This window comes from Sciurus carolinensis, chromosome 7 (assembly GCF_902686445.1).
Source record: "Sciurus carolinensis chromosome 7, mSciCar1.2, whole genome shotgun sequence".
Lineage (NCBI taxonomy): Eukaryota > Metazoa > Chordata > Mammalia > Rodentia > Sciuridae > Sciurus > Sciurus carolinensis.
In genome coordinates, this window is record NC_062219.1 from 118,296,450 (window position 1) to 118,320,009 (window position 23,560).

The 23,560-nt window shown below is 44.0% G+C and overlaps 1 protein-coding gene across 4 annotated transcripts; it reads left to right on the forward strand.

Annotated features, from left to right (window-relative positions):
* The first annotated feature begins 3,758 nt into the window (after nt 1-3,758).
* Nucleotides 3,759-21,598, forward strand: Ppil1 (peptidylprolyl isomerase like 1). Of its 4 annotated transcripts, XM_047559786.1 has the most exons (5): nt 3,759-4,353; nt 6,838-6,913; nt 7,606-7,760; nt 19,844-19,912; nt 20,471-21,598. In XM_047559786.1, exons 3-5 carry the CDS (start codon nt 7,607-7,609, stop codon nt 20,689-20,691), a joined length of 444 nt encoding a protein of 147 aa, XP_047415742.1. In that variant the 5' UTR covers nt 3,759-4,353; nt 6,838-6,913; nt 7,606; the 3' UTR covers nt 20,692-21,598. The 4 variants fall into 4 exon arrangements, with proteins under 4 accessions (XP_047415742.1, XP_047415743.1, XP_047415740.1 ...); XM_047559787.1 differs by lacking the exon at nt 6,838-6,913; XM_047559784.1 differs by lacking the exon at nt 6,838-6,913 and having other exon boundaries at nt 3,761-4,042.
* The last annotated feature ends 1,962 nt before the right edge of the window (nt 21,599-23,560 follow it).

Genomic DNA, 23,560 nt, shown 5'->3' on the forward strand with positions numbered 1-23,560 from the left:
TTCTCGTTCCCGCCCTGTGCTTCCGCCAAGAACAGAATGCGCGACGTCGCGGAGAGCGGGGAAACTCTCGCGATATCTGGAGAGTTTAGGTTCTTGCTCCCCCTGGCGTTCCTTTTGCTGCGTGGCTCTTTCAGTCTTCTGTAGTCCTAGGCAGGGTCTGTCTGTCTTTTCTACCTGGAATGACACAAGCTTCATAGCTAAACTATCCATTCAACAATGATTTGTTGAGTCCCCTACTGCGTTCCAGGCAGTGTGTTAGGCATTGAGGGATGGGACCGGGAGGAATACGTAAGTAAAGCGCAGCCCTTTCCTTGCAAGTGCATCTATTCTGAAAGACGAGCAATCACTCACATTTACACTTGGCCCACTCATTTGTATTTATTGAGAGCTTTCTCTATGCCAGACATGACTGAGCACTATACCTTGACAAAATCGCTTCAACAACCCTATGGCATAAGTAGCCCCATAACATTTATGCTCATGCAAACCAAACACGTTTAGGGAGAGGCTAACTAGCTGGACAATGATCTCACAGTTAAGGAGTGGTGGGCTCAGCATTTAATCCCAGACTCATCCTGCCCAAATGCATGGTCACTGCTCTTAACTGCTTTCTGCACGAGATCTGCAAACAAAATTCTACTGGGTTCAGACTAAATGCTACAGTTATAAAGCCAGTGTGTGATGTGATGCCGAGGTAGGTAAACCAACGAACCAATACAGACCCCAAAATAGAACCACACATGTAAATTATACACATTACCTATTGCCTAACCATTCTATAAGGTACAAGTATGCCAAGACACATACAAGAATATTCGTAGTAGCAGCATTATGTGTTAGGGGTACAATCTGGAAACATGCAACAGAATACTATTGCACAGAAAAATGAAAAATGATCATTACATACAATAGCATGGATACATCTCCCAAGCATAAGATTAATCAAATGAAGCCAGATACAAAAAAATGTGTATTTTATGACTCCATTTATATAAAATTCAAACCCAGGGAAAATCAACCATTGATATTAGAAGGCAGAAAGTGGTTACCTTTGGGGAGGAAGGAAGAGGTAATGATTAGGGGGTGGCCTCTGAGGAACTGTAAACTTTTTTTTTTTTTTTTGGATGGTAGTTACACATGTGGGTTTACTCTAATTTTTTTTCTTTTTTGTGGTGCTGGGGATCTAACCCAGGACCTCATGCATACCATAAATGCTCCACTATTAAGCCATATCCCCAGCCCTTTGCTTTGTAATAATTAATTAACCTATCATAATTAATATCTGTCCACTTTTCTGAATACATGTTATACTTCAATGAAAAGTTTTACTTTAAAAAAGTGTTCTGGACAGCTGTGCACAGTGGTATAAGCCTGTAATCCTAGTGATTTGGGAAGCTAAGGCAGGAGGATTGCAAGTTTGAGACCTACCTCAGCAACTTAGCAAGGCCCTAAGCAACTTAGTGAGACCCTGTCTTAAAATAAAAAAGGCTGAGGTTGTAGCTCAGTGGCAAAGCACTCTGGGTTCAATCCCAGTACCTAAATAAATAAATAAATGCTCTGGGGAGTCCAGAGGTCCTTGAGAATCCAGACTGGGCTTTCTTTCAGTCTCCATACCACAGCCAGAGTGATATTGCCAACATACAAAATCTGAGCCTGCCACTTCACAGTTCTCTAATACCCTCAGAATCAAGTCCCAGGACCTTTTGTGACTCCACTTCTCTTCTGATACACTCAGACCCAGCACAGCCTGAGAAACACTCTAAATTTCCCAACTCTTTAAAATCTCAAGAGAAAACAATTTTCATGATCTGGGCAAGAGAAGTGGAAGAAAAATAAACCACTCAAAAAATATTTCCAAGGTATAACACACCAGGAGGCTGCCAGAAGGGAAAGGCAGGGGAAAGGCATGGGTGCCAGCTCGCGTTCACTCTTGGTGGGTCCTGGCACCGATCACTTCCTCCTGTATGTTCTCTTCCACTGTAAAACCTGGCGGTTGGGAGACACAGAAAAGATCCTGGGTGTGAAAGTCTTCAGTAAACTGTAAAGTGGGAGGGAAGGGATAGAGTAGCTGAGAGAACATGAGAAATCAAGATATGTCTGGTGACTAAGGCAATAGGATTGGGCACAGAAGAGGAAATGGTTTGGGGAAGAGGCTAGGGAGCAAAATGATAGGTAAATCTATTCCTTCCTTCCCCTCCCCCCCAGTATTGAGGATTAAACCCAGGGACACTCTACCACTGAGCTGCATCCCCAGCCCTTTTTATTTTTTATTTTGAGACAGGGTCTGGCTAAGTTGTGAATTTGTGATCCTCCTGCCTCAGCCTCCAGAGTAACTAGGATGACAAGCATTGTCACCACGCCTAGCATCTATTCATTTCTTTAATGTTGGGCTCTCTGATGAGAAAAGTCCATGACAAAGTTCCCTGGTAACAGCACAGTGTGGAACAGAACTGCTTGTTTGTAAGTTGGTGCCTTAGATTGGAGCAGTCACTGGGGGCTCCCACTGCTCAGGCTCCTTATGAATATTAACTTAAAGGACATGGTCCCTAAAGTGGGGTCTTGACAATCTACTTGGAGAGATGAGAATCTGACACAAGCAGTTAGACACCAAAAGAGGGCAGCACAGAATTAAGGACCAAGAGGAATCTGAAGATATAGAGGAAAAACAAAACTCAATTCAGTTTCTCCTCCTACATTCTCACAGCACAAATCTCTTCTAACACTAGACATGCAGAGTTTTTCCCACACACAACAAGCAAGAAATCAATGAGTGGTATAAATCAGTGTTCCCACACCTCCTCAGATTTGACTAATTCACTCAAGTGGCTCACAGAACTCAGGGAAACACTTATTTTTACTGGTTTATTATAAAGAACACAAATGATGAAATGCATAGAGCAAGGTATGGGGGAAGAGGTGGGGAGATTCCATGCCTTCCCAAAACTTTCATGTGCTCAGCTATCCAGAATCTCTCTAAACCCTGTCCTCGTTTTATTTTCCCCCAGCACTGGGGATCAAACCCAGGGCCTCACAAATATAGGCAAGTGCTCTACCACAGAGCCACACCCCCTTTCCTTTAGTTTTATTTTTATGGATGCTTCATTACATAGGCATTAAATCACTAACCATTGGTGATTAACTAAACATTCAGTCCCTCTCCCCTCCCCTGCGATTGTGGTGGATCTGAAAGTCCTAATCTTTATCCTGCCTGGATCTTTCCCATGACTACCCCCAATCCCGAAGCTACCTAGGGGGGGGCAGCTAGCCACCAATCATTAGTATACAAGAAGACTGTCACTTCTGAGAGTCTAAGGAGTTCAGGAGCACACAGGGAAAGGGGATGAAGACTGAACGTATACAGTATTACAGGACAGAAGTGGAGAGAGTGGTAGATGGGAAGAAGAAAAGGTTTTCTAGCAGGGCGCGGTCGGCATGGCTGTAATCCTTAGCTCTTGGGAGACCGAGGCAAGGGAATCGCAAGTTCAAGGCCAGCCTCAGCAACTTGGCATGGCCCTAAGCAACTTCCCTTTGCAATGTGCAGTTGTCTCAAAATAAAACATAAAAAGGGCTGAGAATGTGGTTCGGTGGTTAAGCACCCCTGGGTTCGACCCTTGGTACCAAACCCCGCCCCAAAACAACAAACAAACAAAAACCCTTCAAATTGAATGTTAGGATAGCCTTCCAATTAGAATGAAGACTTGAAGACTCCCGCCTTCCTGCGGAAAAGGACCAATCAGGTCGTCCGGAGACTGGCGCGGAATCGCCTCTGATGGAACTTGCGCTTTTCGCCCTCCTTCCGCCCAGCCACTTCTCGCCTGGTACTCCAACCTTGGAAGAAGAGTTCTTCCTTCTCTTAGTCCCATTTGCCTAAATCCTGGAATCGAAAGGGTTGAACAGTGGGGACCGGAAGTGTGCGCAGCAGCAGCGGGTCCCCAGCAAATCACCGGAAGTAGCACTTGCTAGAGGAGGATTCCGCCGGCTTCGTTATGGCAGCCATTCCCCCAGACTCCTGGCAGCCGCCCAACGTTTACTTGGAGACCAGGTGAGAGGGTGGGGGTCGGTCCCTGGGGCTGGGCTGGCGGAGGCGACACGGAGCCCAGGCCTCGTCCTGGGCTCGGTTCCCCGCGCGCTGCCCCCAAGAGGCCAGGCTTCATTCACGTCAGAGAGCGGGAAGCGGCGACCGTGAAGACCCCTGAGGGCGGATCGAGGACCGCCACTCCTGCGCCGAGCACTGCACAGGCCCGCGCTGCGACCTCGAGACAGCTGCCTGGTGTTCGTCCTCCTTGCACTCCGTTCACTCTCTTGCTCATTCATTCATTCAACAAACGAGGAGTGAGTCCACAAGCCAGGCAGGTAGGATCTGTAATCTGAGAACACAGAGGCGGGATAAGACACCTCCCTGCCTTTAGGAGCTTACGGTATAGTAAAACATTACGTGATACGTTGTACGGTGGTATAAACAAATAACTACGCAAGCACAAGAAGCACGTTTTCCCCACTATCAGAGAGTGATGTGATAACAGTATGATTAAGCACCAACCTGCTTGTGCCATGCCTCCGATGTTTGCCATCACATTTAGTTTATTTCTCCTAGCAACTCACATCATGAAGGAATTTCACCTTCTTACAGTTTTAACAAGGGAAGTGATAAATTTTGCAAATTAAATGATCAAAGCTACACAGCTATTAAGTGGAGGGAACCTCGTTTATATCCTGGTCTGCTGCCTCACTTACTGGTTTCTTTAGCCCCATTCATTCCCTTGCCTCTTTGGAAGAAACTCAGTGATCTTTCCAAAGTAGGCCCAGAGATCCTTCTCAAAAACCCTAAATAACGTCTTGCTGCTAAGAGAGTATAAAGTTAAAACTTCATAGTCTTTTTTTTTTTTTTTTTTTTTTTTTTCCCCTTCTGGCCCTTGCCTACCTGCTGTTCCCTCATCAGCCGCCAGGGGCCAACCAAGGTCTCTGCCATTTACTGTCTCCACTACTATGAACAGAGCAGTTCTTTCAGACCCCTCTCTATTTGCTTAGTTTTTGCACATCTTTTTTCCACCTTCTTATATAGCAAAATTCTACTTCTGTAGGCCTCAATTAGTAATTTAACCCCCTTGTCAGCATTTTTTTAAATTACAGAATATGTTGAAAATTAAATCCAAGCAGCATAGAGGTGTAAAGAGGAAGGAGTGAAAGTCATCCCGTCATCCCCCCACCAAAAAAACAAAAAACAAAACAAAACAAAAAAAACCCACTATCAACTGTTAAATAAGTGTTCAGTTTTTTGTTTGTTTGTTTGCTTTTGGTGTTTTTTTGTTTTTTGTTTTTTAAACTGGGGATTGAACCCAGAGCACTTTACCACTGAGCTAAGTCCCCAGCCCTTTTTATTTTTTATTTCAAGACAGGGTCTCACTAAGTTGCTTAGGGTCTCACTAAGTTGCTGAGACTGGTTTTAAACTTGTGATTCTCCTCTCTCAGCCTCTCCAGTCCCTGGGATTACAAGCATCTGCCATCACCTGCCTGGCTCCAGATCTTTTTCTGTGTGCATATAAACAGCTCTGCGTTTTGTCTCTTAACAAAATTGGGGCCATAGGACTTTTTTTTTTTTTTTCTGTAATTTTGTTTTTTTTTTCCCTTGGTGACAACACATAGCTTTCCATAATATGGATAGTTCCATATCTTAGTCATTTTCTTTTTTGTAAGTTTTCCTAGAGAATAGATTCTTAAAAGTTGAAACTGCTGAGGTATTCACACTTAAAGACTTGTGTAAATACTTTCTAATTGTCATTCCAAAGGGTTCCTTTACTTTAAAAATACCCACCAGGGGTTGGGTGTCGCGCTCCCTGCCCGCAGAGAGACACGACACCTGGTTCTTTTCAGCCCTTTTATTGCGTGCACCCCCATCCTCTCAGTTCTTCCTTTGTTCCCTCCTTTGAGGAACTTACACTTCAATATATACAGTACTTGTAACCAATCAGCATTTTCGCACGAGGGGAGAGCATTAACATATACAGGCAGCAAAGGCAGGCATATAGTGGACCTGCACTGTCCATCAGGGAGCTCAGCCAATCCCTGGAACTTCCTCAAAATAATGTCAGTTGTTTATGCAAAAGTTAACTGCTCTGGCTCACTGCCAGGCGCCATCTTAGCCTTGCCACACCTAGGGCCAGGGGTCCGGCCGAAACCCCGACAGTTGGGAATGTAGCTCATTGGTAAAGTGCTGACCAACCATGTACTGGGTTCAATCCCTAGTACCATAAAAGAAAAGAGAAATACACACCAGAATTTAATACCTAGAATAGTTCCTCATACAGAATAACTTGATGTGTATTGAATGGTAGCACTGTAACGGATAAACTGCAGTTAGAAAGACTGTACAGTGAGTTTATAGTACATTCCACATATATTTAGAGTGCTTACCTTGCAAGGCATTGGGTGTCCAGGCTATGCAGAATAGACTGAATTCTCACATTCTTGGAGCTTAAAGTCTGCGTGGATGGGCGAAGGCTGTAGCTCAGTGATAGAGCACTTACCTAGTATGTGTGAGGCACTGGGCTTGATCCTCAGCACCACTTAAAAATAAAGGTATTATGTCTATTTACAACTAAAAAAGGTAAGATAAAAGTCTGCCTCAGTGATGGAGTGCAAAAGGCACCTTTTCTGTCTTCCTTATCCTTAGCAATACTGGGAAGGAATAAAAAACATTTATCACATTAAGTGCAAAAGTTTGAAGCCATCAGAAATTGTGTCCATTTTATGTCCTCCAAAACACACACAAACTGTACCTTTTCCTTCTCATTTTCTTTTCTCTTCTTTTTTTTTTTTTTTTTTTTTATTTTGAGACAGGGTCTTGCTAAGGTGGCAAGGCTGGCCTTTTACTTGGATCCTCCTGCCTCAGACTCTGGAGTAACTGGGATCACAGGTGTGCACCACTATGCCCAGCTTTATTTTTCTGTTAAAAGAAATTTTTAGGTAGGTGATCTATTCATGTAGATCAAAAGTAGAAAAATTTAGGCTGGGCATGGTGGCCTTAAACATGGTGTCTTCCAAACATAAATATGAACTCATCATAATTTAATGTCCTTTTAAAAATTTTTACAAATTAAGTATAAAAATTTTTTGTCCTAATTTAGGGATTGGACTCAAATAATCATGATTTACACATAAGGTGTTAGAATTTTGAGTTGTTCACAATTGTTATTTTGCTTGATAGAATTACAAATCTGAGCATATTTTATTCAAAGGCTATCATCTGTGTTTGTGTTACTTGCACTTGTGTGGTGTGTGTGTGTGTGTGTGTGAAATCTTGTGGTTATCACAATTTCATGACTTACAAGATTGAAAATCAAGAACCTACAGCAGTTCCAAGATATCCTGTTGACTGTAATCTTGGTTTCCTTATTATTTTTTGGTTCCAAGGATTGAACTTGGGGTGGTTAAGCACTGAGTCGCGTCCCTAGCCCTTTTTATTTTTTATTTTGAAACAGGGCCTTGCTAAGTTGCTGAGGCTGGCCTTGAACTTGCAGTCCTTCTGACTCAGCCTTCCAGTGTGCCACCACACCTGGTTTGTGATCTTGTGCTTGACTGGAGTTGTGTTGTCCTTTCTCCCTGCAGCATGGGAATCATTGTACTGGAGCTGTACTGGAAACATGCTCCCAAGACCTGTAAGAACTTTGCTGAGCTGGCTCGTCGAGGTTACTACAATGGCACCAAATTCCATAGAATCATCAAAGATTTCATGATCCAGGGTGGTGACCCAACAGGGACAGGTACAGTTAAGCTAACATTAGTTTCTGGGTCTTACTCTCATAACTGAGTGTTAAGGCAGCCTGCGTTTTCTCTTCCACTTACCTGGGTCTGGGTTGATTGATTCTGGTGATAATTTCTACTTTCCCCAAACATGTGTGGAACTGACCAGAAACTATTTTTGACTCCTGGGCGTGATAGTTTTCATACCTTTCATGTGTTTCTCAGCAAGAGCAAATAATATTTGGACTGTAGTGATGAATAGAGCAGTGTGATCAATCAGAAGTTAAAAATTTTAAAAAGATATACAGTGTGTTGAGAAGAATAAAATATTGGGTTCCTTCATTGATTTTTTTCATTTAACAAATATTGAGCAGTCCTGGTTTGTGTCAGATTCTTTTCTAAGCTATAGTGATATAGCTGTGAATAATGAGAAAAGTTCCTGCTCTCAATAAAGTAGAAAAGGAGCATGGGAATACAATTTTAATAGAACAAAGAAGGTCTTTCTGAGATGTTATTGGAGCAGAGATCTGAATGAAGAAAGAGAATGGACCTTGTGATGGAGATAAAATTCTGGGTGAATTGAAGAGCAAACAAACGCAGTGGCCCTGAGGCAGGAGTCTGTGTAGACCTTGTAGAGAATGGTAGAGACTTTGGGTTGGTTGGTTTGTTTGTTTGGTACTAGAGATTGAACTCGGGGCACTCGACCACTGAGCCACATCCCCAGCACCTTTTTGTATTTTATTTAGAGATAGGGTCTCATTGAGTTGCTTAGCATCTTACTTTTATTGAGGCTGACCTTAAACTCTCGATCCTCCTGCTTCAGCCTCCTGAGCTGCTGGGATTATAGGCGTGTGCCAATGCACTCAGTGAGACTTTGAATTTTGTTCTGAGTATGATGGGATCCGTTTTGGAGTTTTGAGCAAAGGAATAACATGATCTGACCTATACTTTAAAAAGATCAATCTGGAGAACAGAGGTAAGGGAAAGAATAGGAGTCAAGATCAGTTTAGGAGTTTGCTGTTTACAAATATGTGGTTGAACTAGGCTGATAATAGAGAAGCAGTAAGAAGTGATTGCATTCAGGTTTTTTTGCGGGGGGCAGTTTGGGGATGGGGGTTGATAATAAAACCTGTGGGTGCTTAATCACTGAGCCACACCCCAGCCCTTTTTATTTTTCATTTTGAGACAGGGTCTCACTAAGTTGCTTAGGGCCTCCCTTTGTTGCTGAGGCTGGCCACAAACTTGCAATCCTCCTGCCTGAGCCTTCCAAGCCTCTACAGTTACAGGTGTGTGCAACCATGCCTAACTGGATTCAAGTTTTTTTGTTTGTTTGTTTTTGTTTTTGTTTTTTTAATGGAGCTGATGGGATTTGCTAACAGATTAAACAGGTGGTGTGAGAGAAGGAAATGGTCAAGGATGACTTCGGGGTTTTTGACCTTAAAGTGAAATGGGGAAGGCTGGTAAAGGAGCAGATTTGGAGGTGAAAGATGCAGAATTTAGTTTTGGACTCATTTGAAATACTCAGTAGTCTTTATGTAGGTACGTTGAATAAGTAGTTGGATATGAATTTGGAGTCCAAAGAAAGAGCTAGCATAAAGATACAAATTTGGAATTTCTGGCTTTTAAGTGGGTTTCATTAGTGAAACTGGTGGAATGCGAACCCTTGCTTCTTGGTGTGCTTATTCTTTGCTAATTCCTGCTCTTTTGCCTTTAAACAATCTTGGTTTTCTCTGTGCAGAATCTTTTCTTACTCTTATTATTCTTTGCCATTCTTAATTGTCCTTTATGGCCAGAACTAACCATTATTTCAGTGTATATGGACACATTTCAAAATACAAAGATACACAGGAAAGAAAGAAAAAAAGAAAAATTGCTCAAAAGCAAAGCTTCTAAAGTTTTCTAACCACTATTGGCTTATCTCCTAATATCCTTCTGCTCAGAAATGAGCACTCTTAGCTTTTGGAGATCCTCATTCCTGACATCTTTCTTTTCAGATATCTAGTTAAGAGTATGCACGGAGGGCTGGGACTGTAGCTTAGTGGTGGGGCACTTGCCCAGCATGCTCAAGGCCCTGGGTTCAATCCCCAGCACCAAAAAAAAAAAAAAAAAAGATGGATAACCATTTAGCATTGATAACTACTAAATGGAAATAATTTCAAGAGAATGGGATATTTATGTATGCTATTGTTAAAACAAATATTTGGTTTGTGTAATTTTGTGTATATTTGGTTTTGTTGCTTTTAATTTTAACGAAAAAAGCCTGACTTCCTGCTATGAAGGATGAGGCAATTAGTAATTAGTGTCTCCCCATTCTTATTCCTAGGTTTTATTGTTAGCTTTATTGTTTTCTACATGTGTAACTCAGCTGCAGTGTATGTTCTCTGTTTCAGTGGATTCTGTGCTCACCCCTTTGATATCTTCACATGTGCTAGAAAGGATTTTGTGTCTTTTTGTTTTTTTTCTTTTTATGAAAGTTGCTTAGGGCCTCGCTTAGTTGCTGAGGCTGGCTTTGAACTTGTGCTCTTCTTGCCTCAGCCACCTGAGCTTCTGGGATTACAAGTGCCTACCCAGCAGGCTTTCTTATGGATTGATTTTTATTGCAAGAGGTGAGGCTTATTATATTTTTTAACTGGCTTCTGTTTGAGAATTTTATTTATTTATTTTGGTACTGGGGATTGAAACCAGGGATGTGTTACATCTAAGCTGTTTCCCCAACCTTTTTTAGTTTTTATTTTGAGACAGTCTCACTAAGTTGCTAAGGCTGGCCTCAGACTTTGCATCCTCCTGCCTCAGCCTCCCTCAACCTCCCAGAGTCATTGGGATCACAGGCCTACACCACTTCACCCAGTTGTTGAGAATTCCCGCCTGTTCCCTTTGTACTTGAAACAGAACATGACTGGGTATATTGTTATTCTTGGGCCATATTCATCCCCTTAGATCTTTTCAGACAATTCTGATCCATTGCCTTTTGGGTTTGAGCATAGTTTTAGAAAATTCTGAGTTCAGATTTACTCCTTCCTTCAATTCAGGGAAATTTTTTAAAACATCTTTCTGAATACTTTCTGGGCTGTACTTACTGTATTTTCTATTTCAGGAAACCAGTTCTCCCTTGTCTCATCACCTTGGCCTTCCGTATCTATCACATTTCTTTTGATTGGGAAAAAGATGACTTTTTTCCTTTTTGCCCTGCCTTTACTAAAACAGTTGCAAACCTTCACTCTGCCATGCTCAATTTTCAGTCATGTCTGTTCTTTGCTGCTCTAATTTATTTATTAGCTCTTTATTGGTTTCATTTGGATCTCAATTTGTGTCCTTAGCTCTGCAATCTTTTCACCTTATTCTGTGATTTATTATCCTGTCTTTGAGCTTTTGTTTTATTAGATTCTCATTTCTACTGAATCATTTGTATCTTGAGACAGCCATCAAGAAGCCACTTCTGGGTATATTTTCTCCCACGCTGAGTTCCTGAGGTATTTTTTCCTTCCTCCCCTTCCTTCTTTCTGTCCTTGGATTTGTTGTGGTGTTTGCAGAGTTTCTGTGCTGTTTCTTTCCAGGTTCATTTTAGCACCTGTGTTGGGCCCACCTTCCTCTGCCCAGGTGCAGTGTAAGTGGAGTTTCCTTGTCGTTCTCCCCATATGGGTGGGGGGTGGGTTTGCGGGGCTTCCACATGTCGCGGTGCTTTGTCTCCTTTTTCTCGTAACCTGAAGAAGTGCTGCGGAGTCTCTTGTGGGAGGGCTTGTCTCTGTTCTGTCTTTCCAGACTCCCCTAAACCCTGTCCCAGGGCTCCCTCTACCAACCAGTGGTGACCTTCTGCCTTCACCCCAGGCTCTGAGCCATCCATCCCTCAGCTATAGCTCTGTGCCAAAGAAGGTGGCCAGCCCTAACCCTAACCCAGCCACATCTGAGCCCCTGTGGGGTGTGTGGTCTGCTGCCCTTAAGGGCTGTGCCTTTACTGTATCAGGGTTGCTCACTCATTCCCTCTGCTGACTTCTCAGAATTGGAGGGTATTTGTAAGAATTCTCAGCAGGACACTCCTTTCCTGATTATTACTTTTAGGTAGTGTAGGCAGAAGAATCTTCTGTTTCTTCTTAGCTGACTCTTCAGAATTTTTAGAATGTCTGTTTTCTTTATTTGGCAGATACTGGTGAACTTTTGGATTTTAAAATTTTCATTGTTCTTTGTTCACTTCATTGGGTATTGAATGGAGGAAAGATCTAATCCTACATCAATCCACTTAGTCTGAAAACCTTCTGCCAGTACTTCAGTATACCTCTTTCCTGTCTTCCTCCTCTTTTCCTTCATTGCAATAATGAAATGAATTTTAATTCATAACACCAGTGAACTGAGAAAGTCCATGATTAGTGTACAAGAATTGGAAATGACTCATATTTGAGTTGCTCATACCAGTGCTTCCCTGTATTTTTGTACTTGGTTTGCAGTCCTTTCTAATGTCACATTTCCATGATATAATTTTAATGAAATTGAATCACATAGAAGATTTCCAAATAACTCCATCCAGCCTCAAGTATAATGAATGTTTGAGCAGCCTGCCAGAAGGTCCGTAATAGAAAACAAACAGAAGGTAGGCCTTCTTGGGTCACTGGATCATGCCTGCTGTCTGAGTAGGTGACACATTTTTTGCTAAACATCTCCGGTGGGTGGCATGTATCATCCTGGGATCTTTAGCAGTTTGATGTGCTATTTCAGCTGTCCTGTTTGACTATGCTGGAACCATGTTGTTCCACAGTTGCCTTCTGATACATCTTTGGCAGATGCTTTCTCAATTCAAATACCCTTTGACTTCCTGCTTCATTTGCTTTTTCTGTCTTCAGATTCTCATATTAAGATAACTCAATGTTAGCACTTTTCTTAGCCCTCTGTGTGCCTTTTATCTGTTTCTACTTACCTCTTCCTCTCCTCCCCTTTAGCCTTAACATCCTGTAGGGTCTTCCTTGAGGTCTTGATGTTCTGCACTTGGGCTCACAGTACTCACCAGCTGCTGCGATTTGATGATTGATTATATGCTGATTATCCTGTGCATCATCTTTACATTGATTTCATCTCTCTCCTTGGTAGCCCCAGGAACACCTGAAATTTATCCTGTTGAACAACAAGCTTCTTGTTAGTTTTATTTGTTTGATGAATATTTGCTAAGAGTCTGGGTTACCCTGTGCTATTCCAGGGCCTGTGAGGAGTGCTTAAGCACTAGAACCATGGCTTTTTTTTTCCCTTGCAGAGCTCCCAGCTCTGCCAGGAAACAAGCTGTTCATTATAAGAAAAAACTAGAAGATAGCAATATAATTAATATGCAGATGATCTGGTGGCATGGTATGGATTATGTGTATGAAACAGGTTGGAAAAATTCATAAGGGAGCCAGTGCACTGGAGTCGGATTGGAATGGCAGGGGAGCGTACTGTGAAGTGGGTCCTGAGGGAAGTGTTGAATTATAACTTGAGAAATGGAGAGAAAATCTAGCATGACTCAGACCATTTGGGTTTTTTGGGGTTTTTTGGGGGGGCGGGGGTTGGCAGTACTGGAGATTGGACCCAGGGCCAGTCTACCACTGAGCTACATCCATAACCCATTTTAAAATTATTTTTCATTTTGAGATGAGGTCTCACCATATTGTCCACACTAACCTTGAACTTCCTGCCTCAAGCCTCCCCGCAGGTGTGTGCCACTGTGCCTGGCTCATTTGGGATTCTTGAGTCTGGAATAAATAAGAAAAATATGTGAGCAAGTTTAATCCAGCTGTGGTGTGTGGTACTGTAGTATCAGGGTGAAATGCAGGGATGCGGAGCCCCGTAGACTTGGACTTAAATCCTGGCTTTACATGAACACTCATAAAACATCAGCAAGTCACGTAACTTTGCTGAGCCTTCTTATCTGTAAATGGGGACTATGCTTATACATATCTCCTGGGATATTGTGACTAATAAATGAGCTGGTGTTTGTAAAATGGTTAGCATACGCTTGACAGAAAATAAGAACTCAAAAAAAGTGTGTTTATTACTTATTTTGGTTGTGAATTCATTTAACAAATGCCTTTTGGACTCTTCCGTAGGCCTGGCATTGCTTGGGGGTACAACAACTTGTGGAACTCCCATTCTAGTGAGAAGGATGGAATGTGAACAAATAAGGACATGCTCCTGTCAGGTGGTGGCAAGTGATATAGAAAACCTAATTACTGCCAGGGCTAGAGCAGGGGTTCTCCGCCTTGGCATTATTGATTTGGGGCCAGATAATTCTGTATTGTGGGGCTCTCCTGAGCACTGAAGGGTGTTGAGCAATATGCCTGGCCTCTGCCCACAGATAGATGACAACAGAACCCTGCAGTTGTGACAACCCAAAATACCCCCAGTTATTACCCAGTGTCCTAAAGGGTAACCCCCCCTGGGCTAGAGGGTGATGAGGTGCTGTCCAAGATAGTGTGATTAGGAAAGCCCTCTCTGATAAGGCTCTGAGTAATGCACAGTAGTGAGCCATGAGCCTGAGTGATGGGGGCGAGGACATGCCAAAGGGAACAGTGGCCAGAGGCCTTGCACCTCGCGTGCTTGCCAGGAAACAGCTGAGGGCCAGTGTGGGTGGAGCAGAGCAGGGGCAGTGGTGATGTGAGAGGATGGGGAGTCTGTAGGCCGAGGCGGGGACCGTGGATCTTGTTCTCAGTGTGATAAAAAGTTGATGGAGGATCCCACACAGGGGAGTGCCAGGATTGGACTTGTTTTAAAAGGATCCCCCAGCTGGGTGAGGAAGAGACCACTGAGGGAAGGGGGTGGCAAAGAGAACTGAGGGGTGCTTTTGTTATCAAAGCCAGAGATAGCTGTGGTTTGGCAGTAGCAGCTGTTCTGTCCTCAGGGAAGCACAGACCCAGGCAGAGTTAGTCATTCAAGATCTTTATTGGACGAGTTTATTGGGGAAAGTAAAAGGGAAAGGGGTGCCAAGGTGGAAGGGTGAGCTGCGCAGAGCACTGCGCCTGAACTAGTGGTAGGAGCAGAGGAGAAGCGCCCACAGGAGAGGGGGAGCTGCCAGTGAGGACGGGGAGTCTTGGAAGCCCAGTGAAGACTTTATTTCAGGAGAAGGGTGCCATCAACTTCCAGATAATGCTCGTGGAGCGAGTCAAGTGAGCCCTTCCCAAGTGAGCCCTTCCCGCGTTCACAGCAGGAAGTCACTGGTGACCTTGGCAAGGGCAGTTTCAGGGAGTGATGGGGGAAGTCTGCAAGAAGCTGGTTCTGAAGAGAATGGGAGGGAAGGAAGTGGAAGCACCAGGTGTCAACAGTTTTTTTCAAGCAGTGTGTCTGAAGGGGTGCAGGGAAATGGGGTACTGGTGGTGGAGTTTGTTTTTAAGATTTGAAATACCAAAAACATGCTTACAGGCTCGCAGGAATGATGCATTAAAAGAAGAAAATTTGATAGCAGGAGAGGGGAAGTTGTAGTTCTTAAGTTCTTCCGAGGTGAAGGGGCTGAGCAGGTGGTGGTGGGATGGTGCCGGGAAGTTGGTTCGTACAGTGAATTAATAGTGCAGGGAGGGGGGGAAAGGTGGAGGCAGGGAGGGAAGTGTGTTGCAAGTTCCCTTCTGAACTTCTAAGCAAAATAGGAAGCAAGGCTGTCTTTAACAAGCAGCAAGGAATGGGAGAGTTTTGAGGACAAAGGAACAGACTGCTGCCCAAGGTGTCCTGCTAATCAAGACTACAGCTGCCTTTTGTGGAAAATGCTCCGGTTCCCTTAGTTAGATGGGGATCATCCTCACTGATACTACCATGTTCTTGCTTCATGTTATACATTACATGACTCCAGCACTTGTCTCCTTTTTTATAGAAGCTAAATATCTTGCTTAAGGTTAAATAGTAAGTGGTATACTCACAACTGGAATTCAGATGTCTGACCCCAAAGGCAAGCAAGGAAGAAAAGATTCTATGGTAAGAGCATCAAAGCCTCCTGGAGAGCCTAGGGTGGCATTGTATCTCACGATAGATCAGATACCTGGCATTTGCAGGGATGATCCAGAAGTCTCTTCTTCCCACTTTGTTACCAACAACATGATTGTATCAGTTAGCAGTGCTTTTGGCCACAAGTAACAGAAGACTGAACTACAGTTGCTGTTTTGTATTTCTCATGTAACAAAACATCCAGAGGTGAGCATTTGTCCCTTGCTTTCATCTGCCCAAGCAGAGTTGTTGGGGACACGGGCTTGCTGCACCTTTCCACTCTGACATTCTTAAGTGTTGGCCTTTGGTCTTAGACTGTTGTCTTGGTGTTGTAAGATGGCAGCTGCTGCTTCTGATGTCACCCTGCTTTCAAAGAAGGAAGATGGGGAAAGAGCTGTGGATAGACACAAAGGAATATGGATGTCTGTTTTTATCTGAAAAGCTCTTTCTCAGAATGTCCACTTAGCATACTTCTGTTTCTATCAGTAAGTCAGAACTGGGTCTTCTGGTCACCTCTGGCTGCAGGAGCTGGTCGCTACCTACCTTCCTTGTCTGGGATTGAAGTAGTCTGTGGAGGAAATTGGGGATGCTTAGGGGGACAGGTGAGCTAAAGTGACTAGGTTCTCTTGCCAGAAGAGTCCTTTGGTCATTTGCCCTCTAGTGTTGAGTTGCCTATGGGCAGAGCTTTCACATGAACCTCCTTGTGGCTCACTGCCCACCTATGGTGACTTTGGGTCTGTATATTAATCTGTAATCTGGTCATCAGGGCACAGGAAGGGTGGGGACAAGTAGCCCCAAGTATGGTAATCTTTGTGGAAGACTCCACACATCCCATGTCTTAGATATCTCTCCAGTTCTTCTTGGGAGGTTTCCAGTCAGTGAGCAAGAGGAGGAAGAAGAGTGTTGGAAAAACTTGGGAATAAGAAAAAGCTTTTTGGTTTTTTGTTTTTTGTTTTTTGTTTTTTAAATAGCATATATCAACTGCAGAGATTTCTGTACATAGAAGATCTTGTTAAAAGAGTGAAAAAAAGTCAACCTGGAGAAGGTATTTGCAAAGCATTAACTGACCAAAGTGTTATTATATCCACAGGATAGACAGGCGTATACATTTTAAAATGTCAACAAGGCCATTCACAGAAGGCAAAATCTAAATAGCCAGTAAACTTGAAAGCACGCTCAACTTCAGGGAAATTAGATAAAACTCCCTCTCAGACTGACAAATATTGGAAAGTTGGCTGAAGAACCTGTAGCAGTAGGAGTGAGGCAGCACTGTGGGTAGGGTACCCACTGCGTCATCCCCATTGGCCAGACAGAAAAATCTGGTAATGATGAAACACTTGACTGCGGCTCTGCATAACCCCCAGGAGGAGCGTCCTGGAGAGCGCTCACACTGGTGTTTGGGAGACAGTGTAGGGATGATCAGTGCAGCATGGTTGATAGTGGCAGGAACGGTGGAGAGAGCCTCAGTGGTAACCAACACGGGAGAGGTAAGACAGCGTTGGAATTGTGCAATGGGATAAACGCCGTAGAGAACCTTGAGGAGCAGCGTGGATGAGCCTCACAGGGAGGAATAAAATAGCTAATTGTAGAACGATACGTAGAGTATAATATACAAGAAAGCTAAAAACCACACAAAACAGTGATATCTTTTTAGTGAAATGAAAAAGGGAATTTTTTTGAAGCAGTCGTTGGCTAGTAGGAGAGTGAGGGGTGGGAGGGATGCAGTAGGGTGTGTGCTGGGATCTGGATTTGTTACACTTTATTTTGGGGGGCTGGTGGGGACCTCATCTGTTTGCCATATTATTCTCTGTGTCTTTGGTATGTCTGAATTACATACTTTGGCTAGGTATTTAAGAGGGCAGACGGAAGAGGAGGATGGATCCTTGAAGTGCAGCGCTTGGAAGGCAGGCTGTGCCTGTGTCAGTTGTGTGCCTATTAGACCAGGCGCACAGCCTGCAGAGCTTCCAGATTGTTGGCTTTCTAACTGGTCATTGGTATCTGTGTCGTATTTTCTGCACCAGAGAACTCTGTCATCACTCCCTGCCCCAGCCACTGTCCCTTCTCCCCTGCTCCACATGCCCAAATGAATGTTTGGATTGGACTTGCTTGTCTTTCTGATATTTTGCTGCAAACCCTACTGAGTTGAATCAGGTTATGGAAAGATAACAAATTATGAGTAAGTGATGCTGTGGAGGCCAGGCTAGTCACTGTTGGTGCCATGCCTAGTGATTCAAAAGGGGCCTCCACTCGGCTTCAAGGCCCCATCCTCATCTCTGACTTTCTCTGGCCTGTTCTTTAATCTTGTTTGTGCTGGTTTCTGTGATGTTTTCAGTTCCTAGAGGGCAGAGGCGTAGAGGTTTCATCTGGCAGCCCTTGATTTGCAGGGTTCACACTTCTAAGGCAAGAGCCTTAACCCTGGTGGTTGCCATAGGGCAGAGCAAAGGAAGGGACGATCCAGAACACACTGGTTACATAAGTGCTGTTTGGAAGTATACTGGCAGGATATCATTTTTGGAATGAATTTTTACATAGTTTGCTATAGTTCAGTAATTTTCCAGGGCCAGGAAATAGCCTGGGCTAAGTGGGAGGTTTCCCCTAGTGGGCTAGGATCCACCACATTCCCCCTTTGCAGGAGAACAATGTTTTGTTCCCAAAAGGGAGTTTGACAGACTCCCTGTGGTGGAGCAGCCTGAAAGATGAAGCAGAGGACTTTAATTTTTTTTTTTTTTTTTACTAAAGAAAGGCAGTAGCCGTGACTGGGGGTCCGGGGTAAACATGGTACTGTATCTTGCTCCTTTTATAGCTGGCTGTAAAAAGAGGGGAACTGACTTCCAGGCAACAGAATAAGCTAATAAATCCAGTGTTCACTTTGTTCCAGGATATTTTGTCCTGCCTGGCCAACTCGGATAAACCAGTGTGGTACAATAGGGCGTATGGTTGACTATGGTGAATATTGGTTGGAAAGCTACCCCCTATTGTGGCACGTTCTCCTTTGATATTGCTGCATACAGTGGCGCACGCCTGTGATCCTACGTACTCTAAGGCTGAGGCAGGAGGAGCACAAGTTTAAGGCCAGCCTTAGTGATTTAGCCAGACCCTGTCTCAAAATAAAATTTAAAAAAAGAAGGGCTAGGCATATAGCATGGTGGAAGAAGGCCCCTAGGTTCAATTCCCCATATGGGAGGGGGGATACAAGGAGGAGAAGAAAGAAAAGAGAAAAGAAAACCATATTTAATTTATATCCTTTTGCTCTAAGAACCTGCTGAGCTTAGGGTGTCCACAGTCCTGTGCTCTTGTGAGCATAGAGTAAGTAGTATCTGGTGGAGGTGTTGCAAGCATATCACTTCCAGCCCTTTGTTTTTTCATTTTCTCATGACTGAACATTACTTGTCCTCTCAGTGAACTCTGCTATTTTAATATTCCTTTCTGCCACATCACCACCTTCCACTGTCCCTATTTCTCCTTAAGCTTTGACTAAATGAATTTTTGATTTTTTTGTCTTGAGGCAGGGCCTCACTAAGTTGCTACGGCTGACCTCAAACTTGTGACCCTCTTGCCTTGGCTTTCTGAGTAGCTGGGATTGCAGGTGCGGGCCACCGTGCCTGCAACCTAAGTGAACCTCATTTTCTATAATCTAGGTTAAGGGTGGCAAATAGGTTTCAGCTCCTTGCTCTTTCTGATCCTTTAATAATGGCTGCCTGGAGTTGTGGATTGATAAGGATTTGTAGGCAGATCTAAGCTCAGCAGGGAAGAATGCTGACTGGTGGCAGTGTTGGTGATGGGCACAGGGTTAGGCTTGGGGCATTTCCACAAAAGTACTAATAAAAATGTTAAATGTCAAGAAACCCTTGTCATCTATAAATGATTAGATTATAGGGGCTTCTATTTTCTTTTAATAAGCTTATGTTTTCTACATTTTTGACAGTGAACATGTATTAATTTAGTAAGTAGGGGGACACACTGTTATTTTGAAAAAAAAGTCTCACCTGAATGAAACCAGTGATTTGAATGTGCTATGTTCGTAATCAATTCTGTAGCTGTAATATATCTAGCATGGGGCTAGAAATGCTCCTACCTTTTTCTTTCCTGTACTTTGACAGATCCCCTGAATGGGCTGTCCTTGCTGTAAGGTAGACTGTGGGACTGGCTGGTTCATTTCTCTTCTTCTAATTGTCAGGTCGAGGTGGTGCATCTATCTATGGCAAACAGTTTGAAGATGAACTTCACCCAGACCTGAAGTTCACTGGTAAGTGCATCATCTGGCTGAACTGTTTGGGAAGGAAGGGCGGGTTTTGAAAGCTTGCTTTCTTGGCTGTGATTCAACGTGAATGTCTGGCACTGTGGCGTGGTGCCAGGTTGCTGCCCAGGCATGGCGCCATAAAGAGTTCTGGCAGATAAAACAGCGTCTCTCACAGAGTCCTCAGTGGTTCAGAGTCTTGGCCTAAGTGTTCTTGACTCTTAACTACTAGTCACATGTCATAAGCTAAAGAACATTAAACTAAAGGTTTCCTCCAAGAAACACAAGACCTTGCTGGGTTTCTGTGGCCATTGGTTAGTGAGGGTCATCAAGAGTCCAGGCTGGGAAGTAGATGGGGACAGGGGAGACAAGTTCATCAGAATGGTGCTGTGACCACCTTTGTGTGGGGCAGAGCACTGACTTTAAATAAGAGACAGGTCATCTGGAGCTGGACAACTGGTGACAGCAGCCAGAACAAAGTCTGGCCTCTTTGCATCCCTAGAATGGTGTAGCAGCTGAGCTGGGAAGGTTATTCATACTCTTTCCTCTCTTCCTTTTTCTCTCCAGGGGCTGGAATTCTCGCAATGGCCAATGCAGGGCCAGACACCAATGGCAGCCAGTTCTTTGTGACCCTTGCCCCGACCCAGTGGCTCGATGGCAAACACACCATTTTTGGCCGAGTGTGCCAGGGCATAGGAATGGTGAATCGAGTGGGGATGGTGGAAACAAACTCCCAGGACCGCCCTGTGGACGATGTGAAGATCATTAAGGCATACCCTTCTGGGTAGACTTGCCGCCCTCGTGGGTGTGCCCAGGTCTTCTGCAGGGGCCTCAGCAAACCAGCTTCCAGATGACCAAGAGTGACATGTAACAACTTCATTTTGGCCTTGAATCTGTTGGCTCTAAGGGAGCTTGGGGTCTTGGGTGAGTTAGAGATGGAAGTGTACTTTAACAGGATGCTTCTCTTTTCTTTGCCTAGTGCCTAGGCTGACAGGGCATTTGCAGAAATGCCTGTATATGTTTATTTACAGGTTACTGCCCACTGTGGATGACCCATATTTCTCCTTGCTGTGCATGTCTGCTCTGATACACTTGGAACAAAGTGAAGCAGGCTGTGTCATCTTACAGAGCCTAAACAAACTTGTTCCTGGAGAGATTTATATTCTGGCCTACACTGCAGTCTCTGGTAGCTGACAGCCACAGAATTCAAAACCAAGTAGTGTCTATCAGCCTCGTTAACTCTGCACACCCCATCTTAGTCTCCTAAGTCTCCCTGTTCTTCCAGGGAACGTGTATGTCTCTATATTTTCCCTCTCAAAACCAGAACATCAACACTGCTGTTTCTGATGCTTAAACATCCCACACAAAGCCACATTGAATTTTTGCCAAATGAAAAATGCATCCAACAATCAAGTTTCTAAAAAGGTGCCAAGCGAGGAATGATAATGTTTAATAATTGAGAAAGGAATTTATTAGAAGGAAGCAGAGGCATTGACCATTTTTCCCCCAGAAGAAGTCTGTAGTGAGCACAAGGATAGACTGCATTCTCCTTCAGAGCTGCGCTCTCAAGGAAAAGTACCACCTAAGTTTTTTAATCTAAGACGTTAGAGAAATCAGATGAGAGATTTTTGTACATTAAAAAAAAAAAAAACTTTCTGGGTTTAGGGGAGGAATAGGGATGAGAGGAAGTTAATACCTATGTAATACATAGCAACTTCCCAAATAAAATGCTGTTGATGGTTATCCGCTGGTGTGGTCTGGTTATAAATATTGTCTGAGGCTCTAAGAGCCATTTTAATCTCAGCCTCTCAGATGGTATTTGCAGAGCTCATGTCTTCATTTTAGGCTGGTGGGTCTTCATTGGGCTTTCCCCACTCAGGAGCAATTCCGAAACAAGGCAGAACCAAAAAAAGAATGAAATGGTGTCAGCGTTTCTGAAGAAGGGGTGAGCTGGGGATGAACCAGGTGGGTGTGCCCAGAGACCTGAAAAGCCCTCCAGCTTGCAGGGGAGCCACCTGCCCACTGCCAGAAGGCCAGAGGCAAATGTGTTGTGGCCTGTACTTCCTTAAACCAGTAGCTCCTTGGAGAGGGGATTGTAACTTTAATATTCCTTATAGTTATGAATTTTAGAAACCATGATTTGCTTTTTGAAATGGCCAAGGTTCTTTTCTCCAAACCTTCCCTACCTTCGGCCCCTCTCTCCATCTTTCTGTGTCTTCTCTCAACAAAAACAAAAATAAAACCTAGCAACAAAATATTTTAACTTTGTAACTTTTCAGAGATGGTTTTGGTTTACAAAATCATGTTCTATGTCTTGGGATAATAGAAATAACATTTCTTTGAACTGACCTGGGTGGACATAATTGAAGCTGACTCTAGAGCAAGGAATGAGACACCCCTCCGCTAACCTCCCCGAATTCTAATCCTGAGAATTGCCACTTCCATTCAGGGCACAGGCAAGTGAAAATATCAATGTTCCTTTGAAGTAAAGAAGGTTCTATGTGCAGGAACAGTGGTACAGAGTGGTGCAGGCACAGTTCCCTGTTTTTGGAAAGGTACCCCAGATGGTGCCAAGGCAGCCACACATGGGCAAGGACCAGTTTTCATAAAGTATGTGACCTCAAAGAGTGAGACTGGAATTGGACAATCCTTGGTGCTCTGCCATTTAGCCAGAGATGCAGACATTCCTGTTTCTGTGTGAGGGGAGCTTATTTAAAAGGGATCCTACTTAATTACTCTCTGAGAATAAGAACCATGAGCACCAATCAGTGGGTGTGCAAATGCACAGATCACTCATTTAGCCACATCTCAGAGGCCAAGGTGAGGGTGGCTTGTGAGGAGAAGGCAAGGATCCATTTGTAGCTTAGAGATGAACAAAGGTCAGCGTGGGACTGCTGGGCTCGTCTAGGACAAGAGAGACGACTTTGATGGGGAGGAGTTGGTAGACTTGAGGAAAGGTTTTCAACTTGGGAATAAGCAGTGAAAGGCCTTCCTGTAAGTGCCCCTGGAACAGGTAGAAGTTGGCACTAGGGAGTGTAGGGGCCCTTTTCACCCATTACACAGGAAGCACAAGGAACCTGTCAGAAAGCAGCCTCATTCCGCATTTAGCCAGAGATTCTGTGCTCACCGGGTCCCCAGAGATGTGACTGCTGGTCCGGGCACCGCGCTTAGCGTAGCCAGGTTTGAGAGGTCACACTCCCTGGGCACTTTCAACGTGAACCTGGGTGGGGGTTCTTTCTCAGCACGAGGCAGTCCAGACCATCACTCAGTCTTCTGCCTCCTAGACCAGGGCTCTGCTGCATGCAGGTGACCTTGGAAGAGTGAAGAGATTCAAAGCACAGCTTGAGTTCACCAGCTTTTTCTTTGGCTGCTAAGGTTGAGCGTTAAGGAACAGTGCCCTCCATTTTCACTTTAGTACACTATGGATATCAGGCGGTGGTGTGTGGCACGAGACTCCCTGTGTGGGTAGCACAGTGGGGAAGATGGTGCAGACAGACATAAAAAGTGCAGGGCGAGTGGCATCAGCAATTGTGATGAAGGAAAGGGGCTGTGGAGCCAGAACTCCAGGGTTCAGATTCCAGCTCCACCGCATACCAGCTGGTGAACTTGAACAAGTGTCTCAGTTTCTATGTGCTTTAGTTTCTTCAACTATAAAAT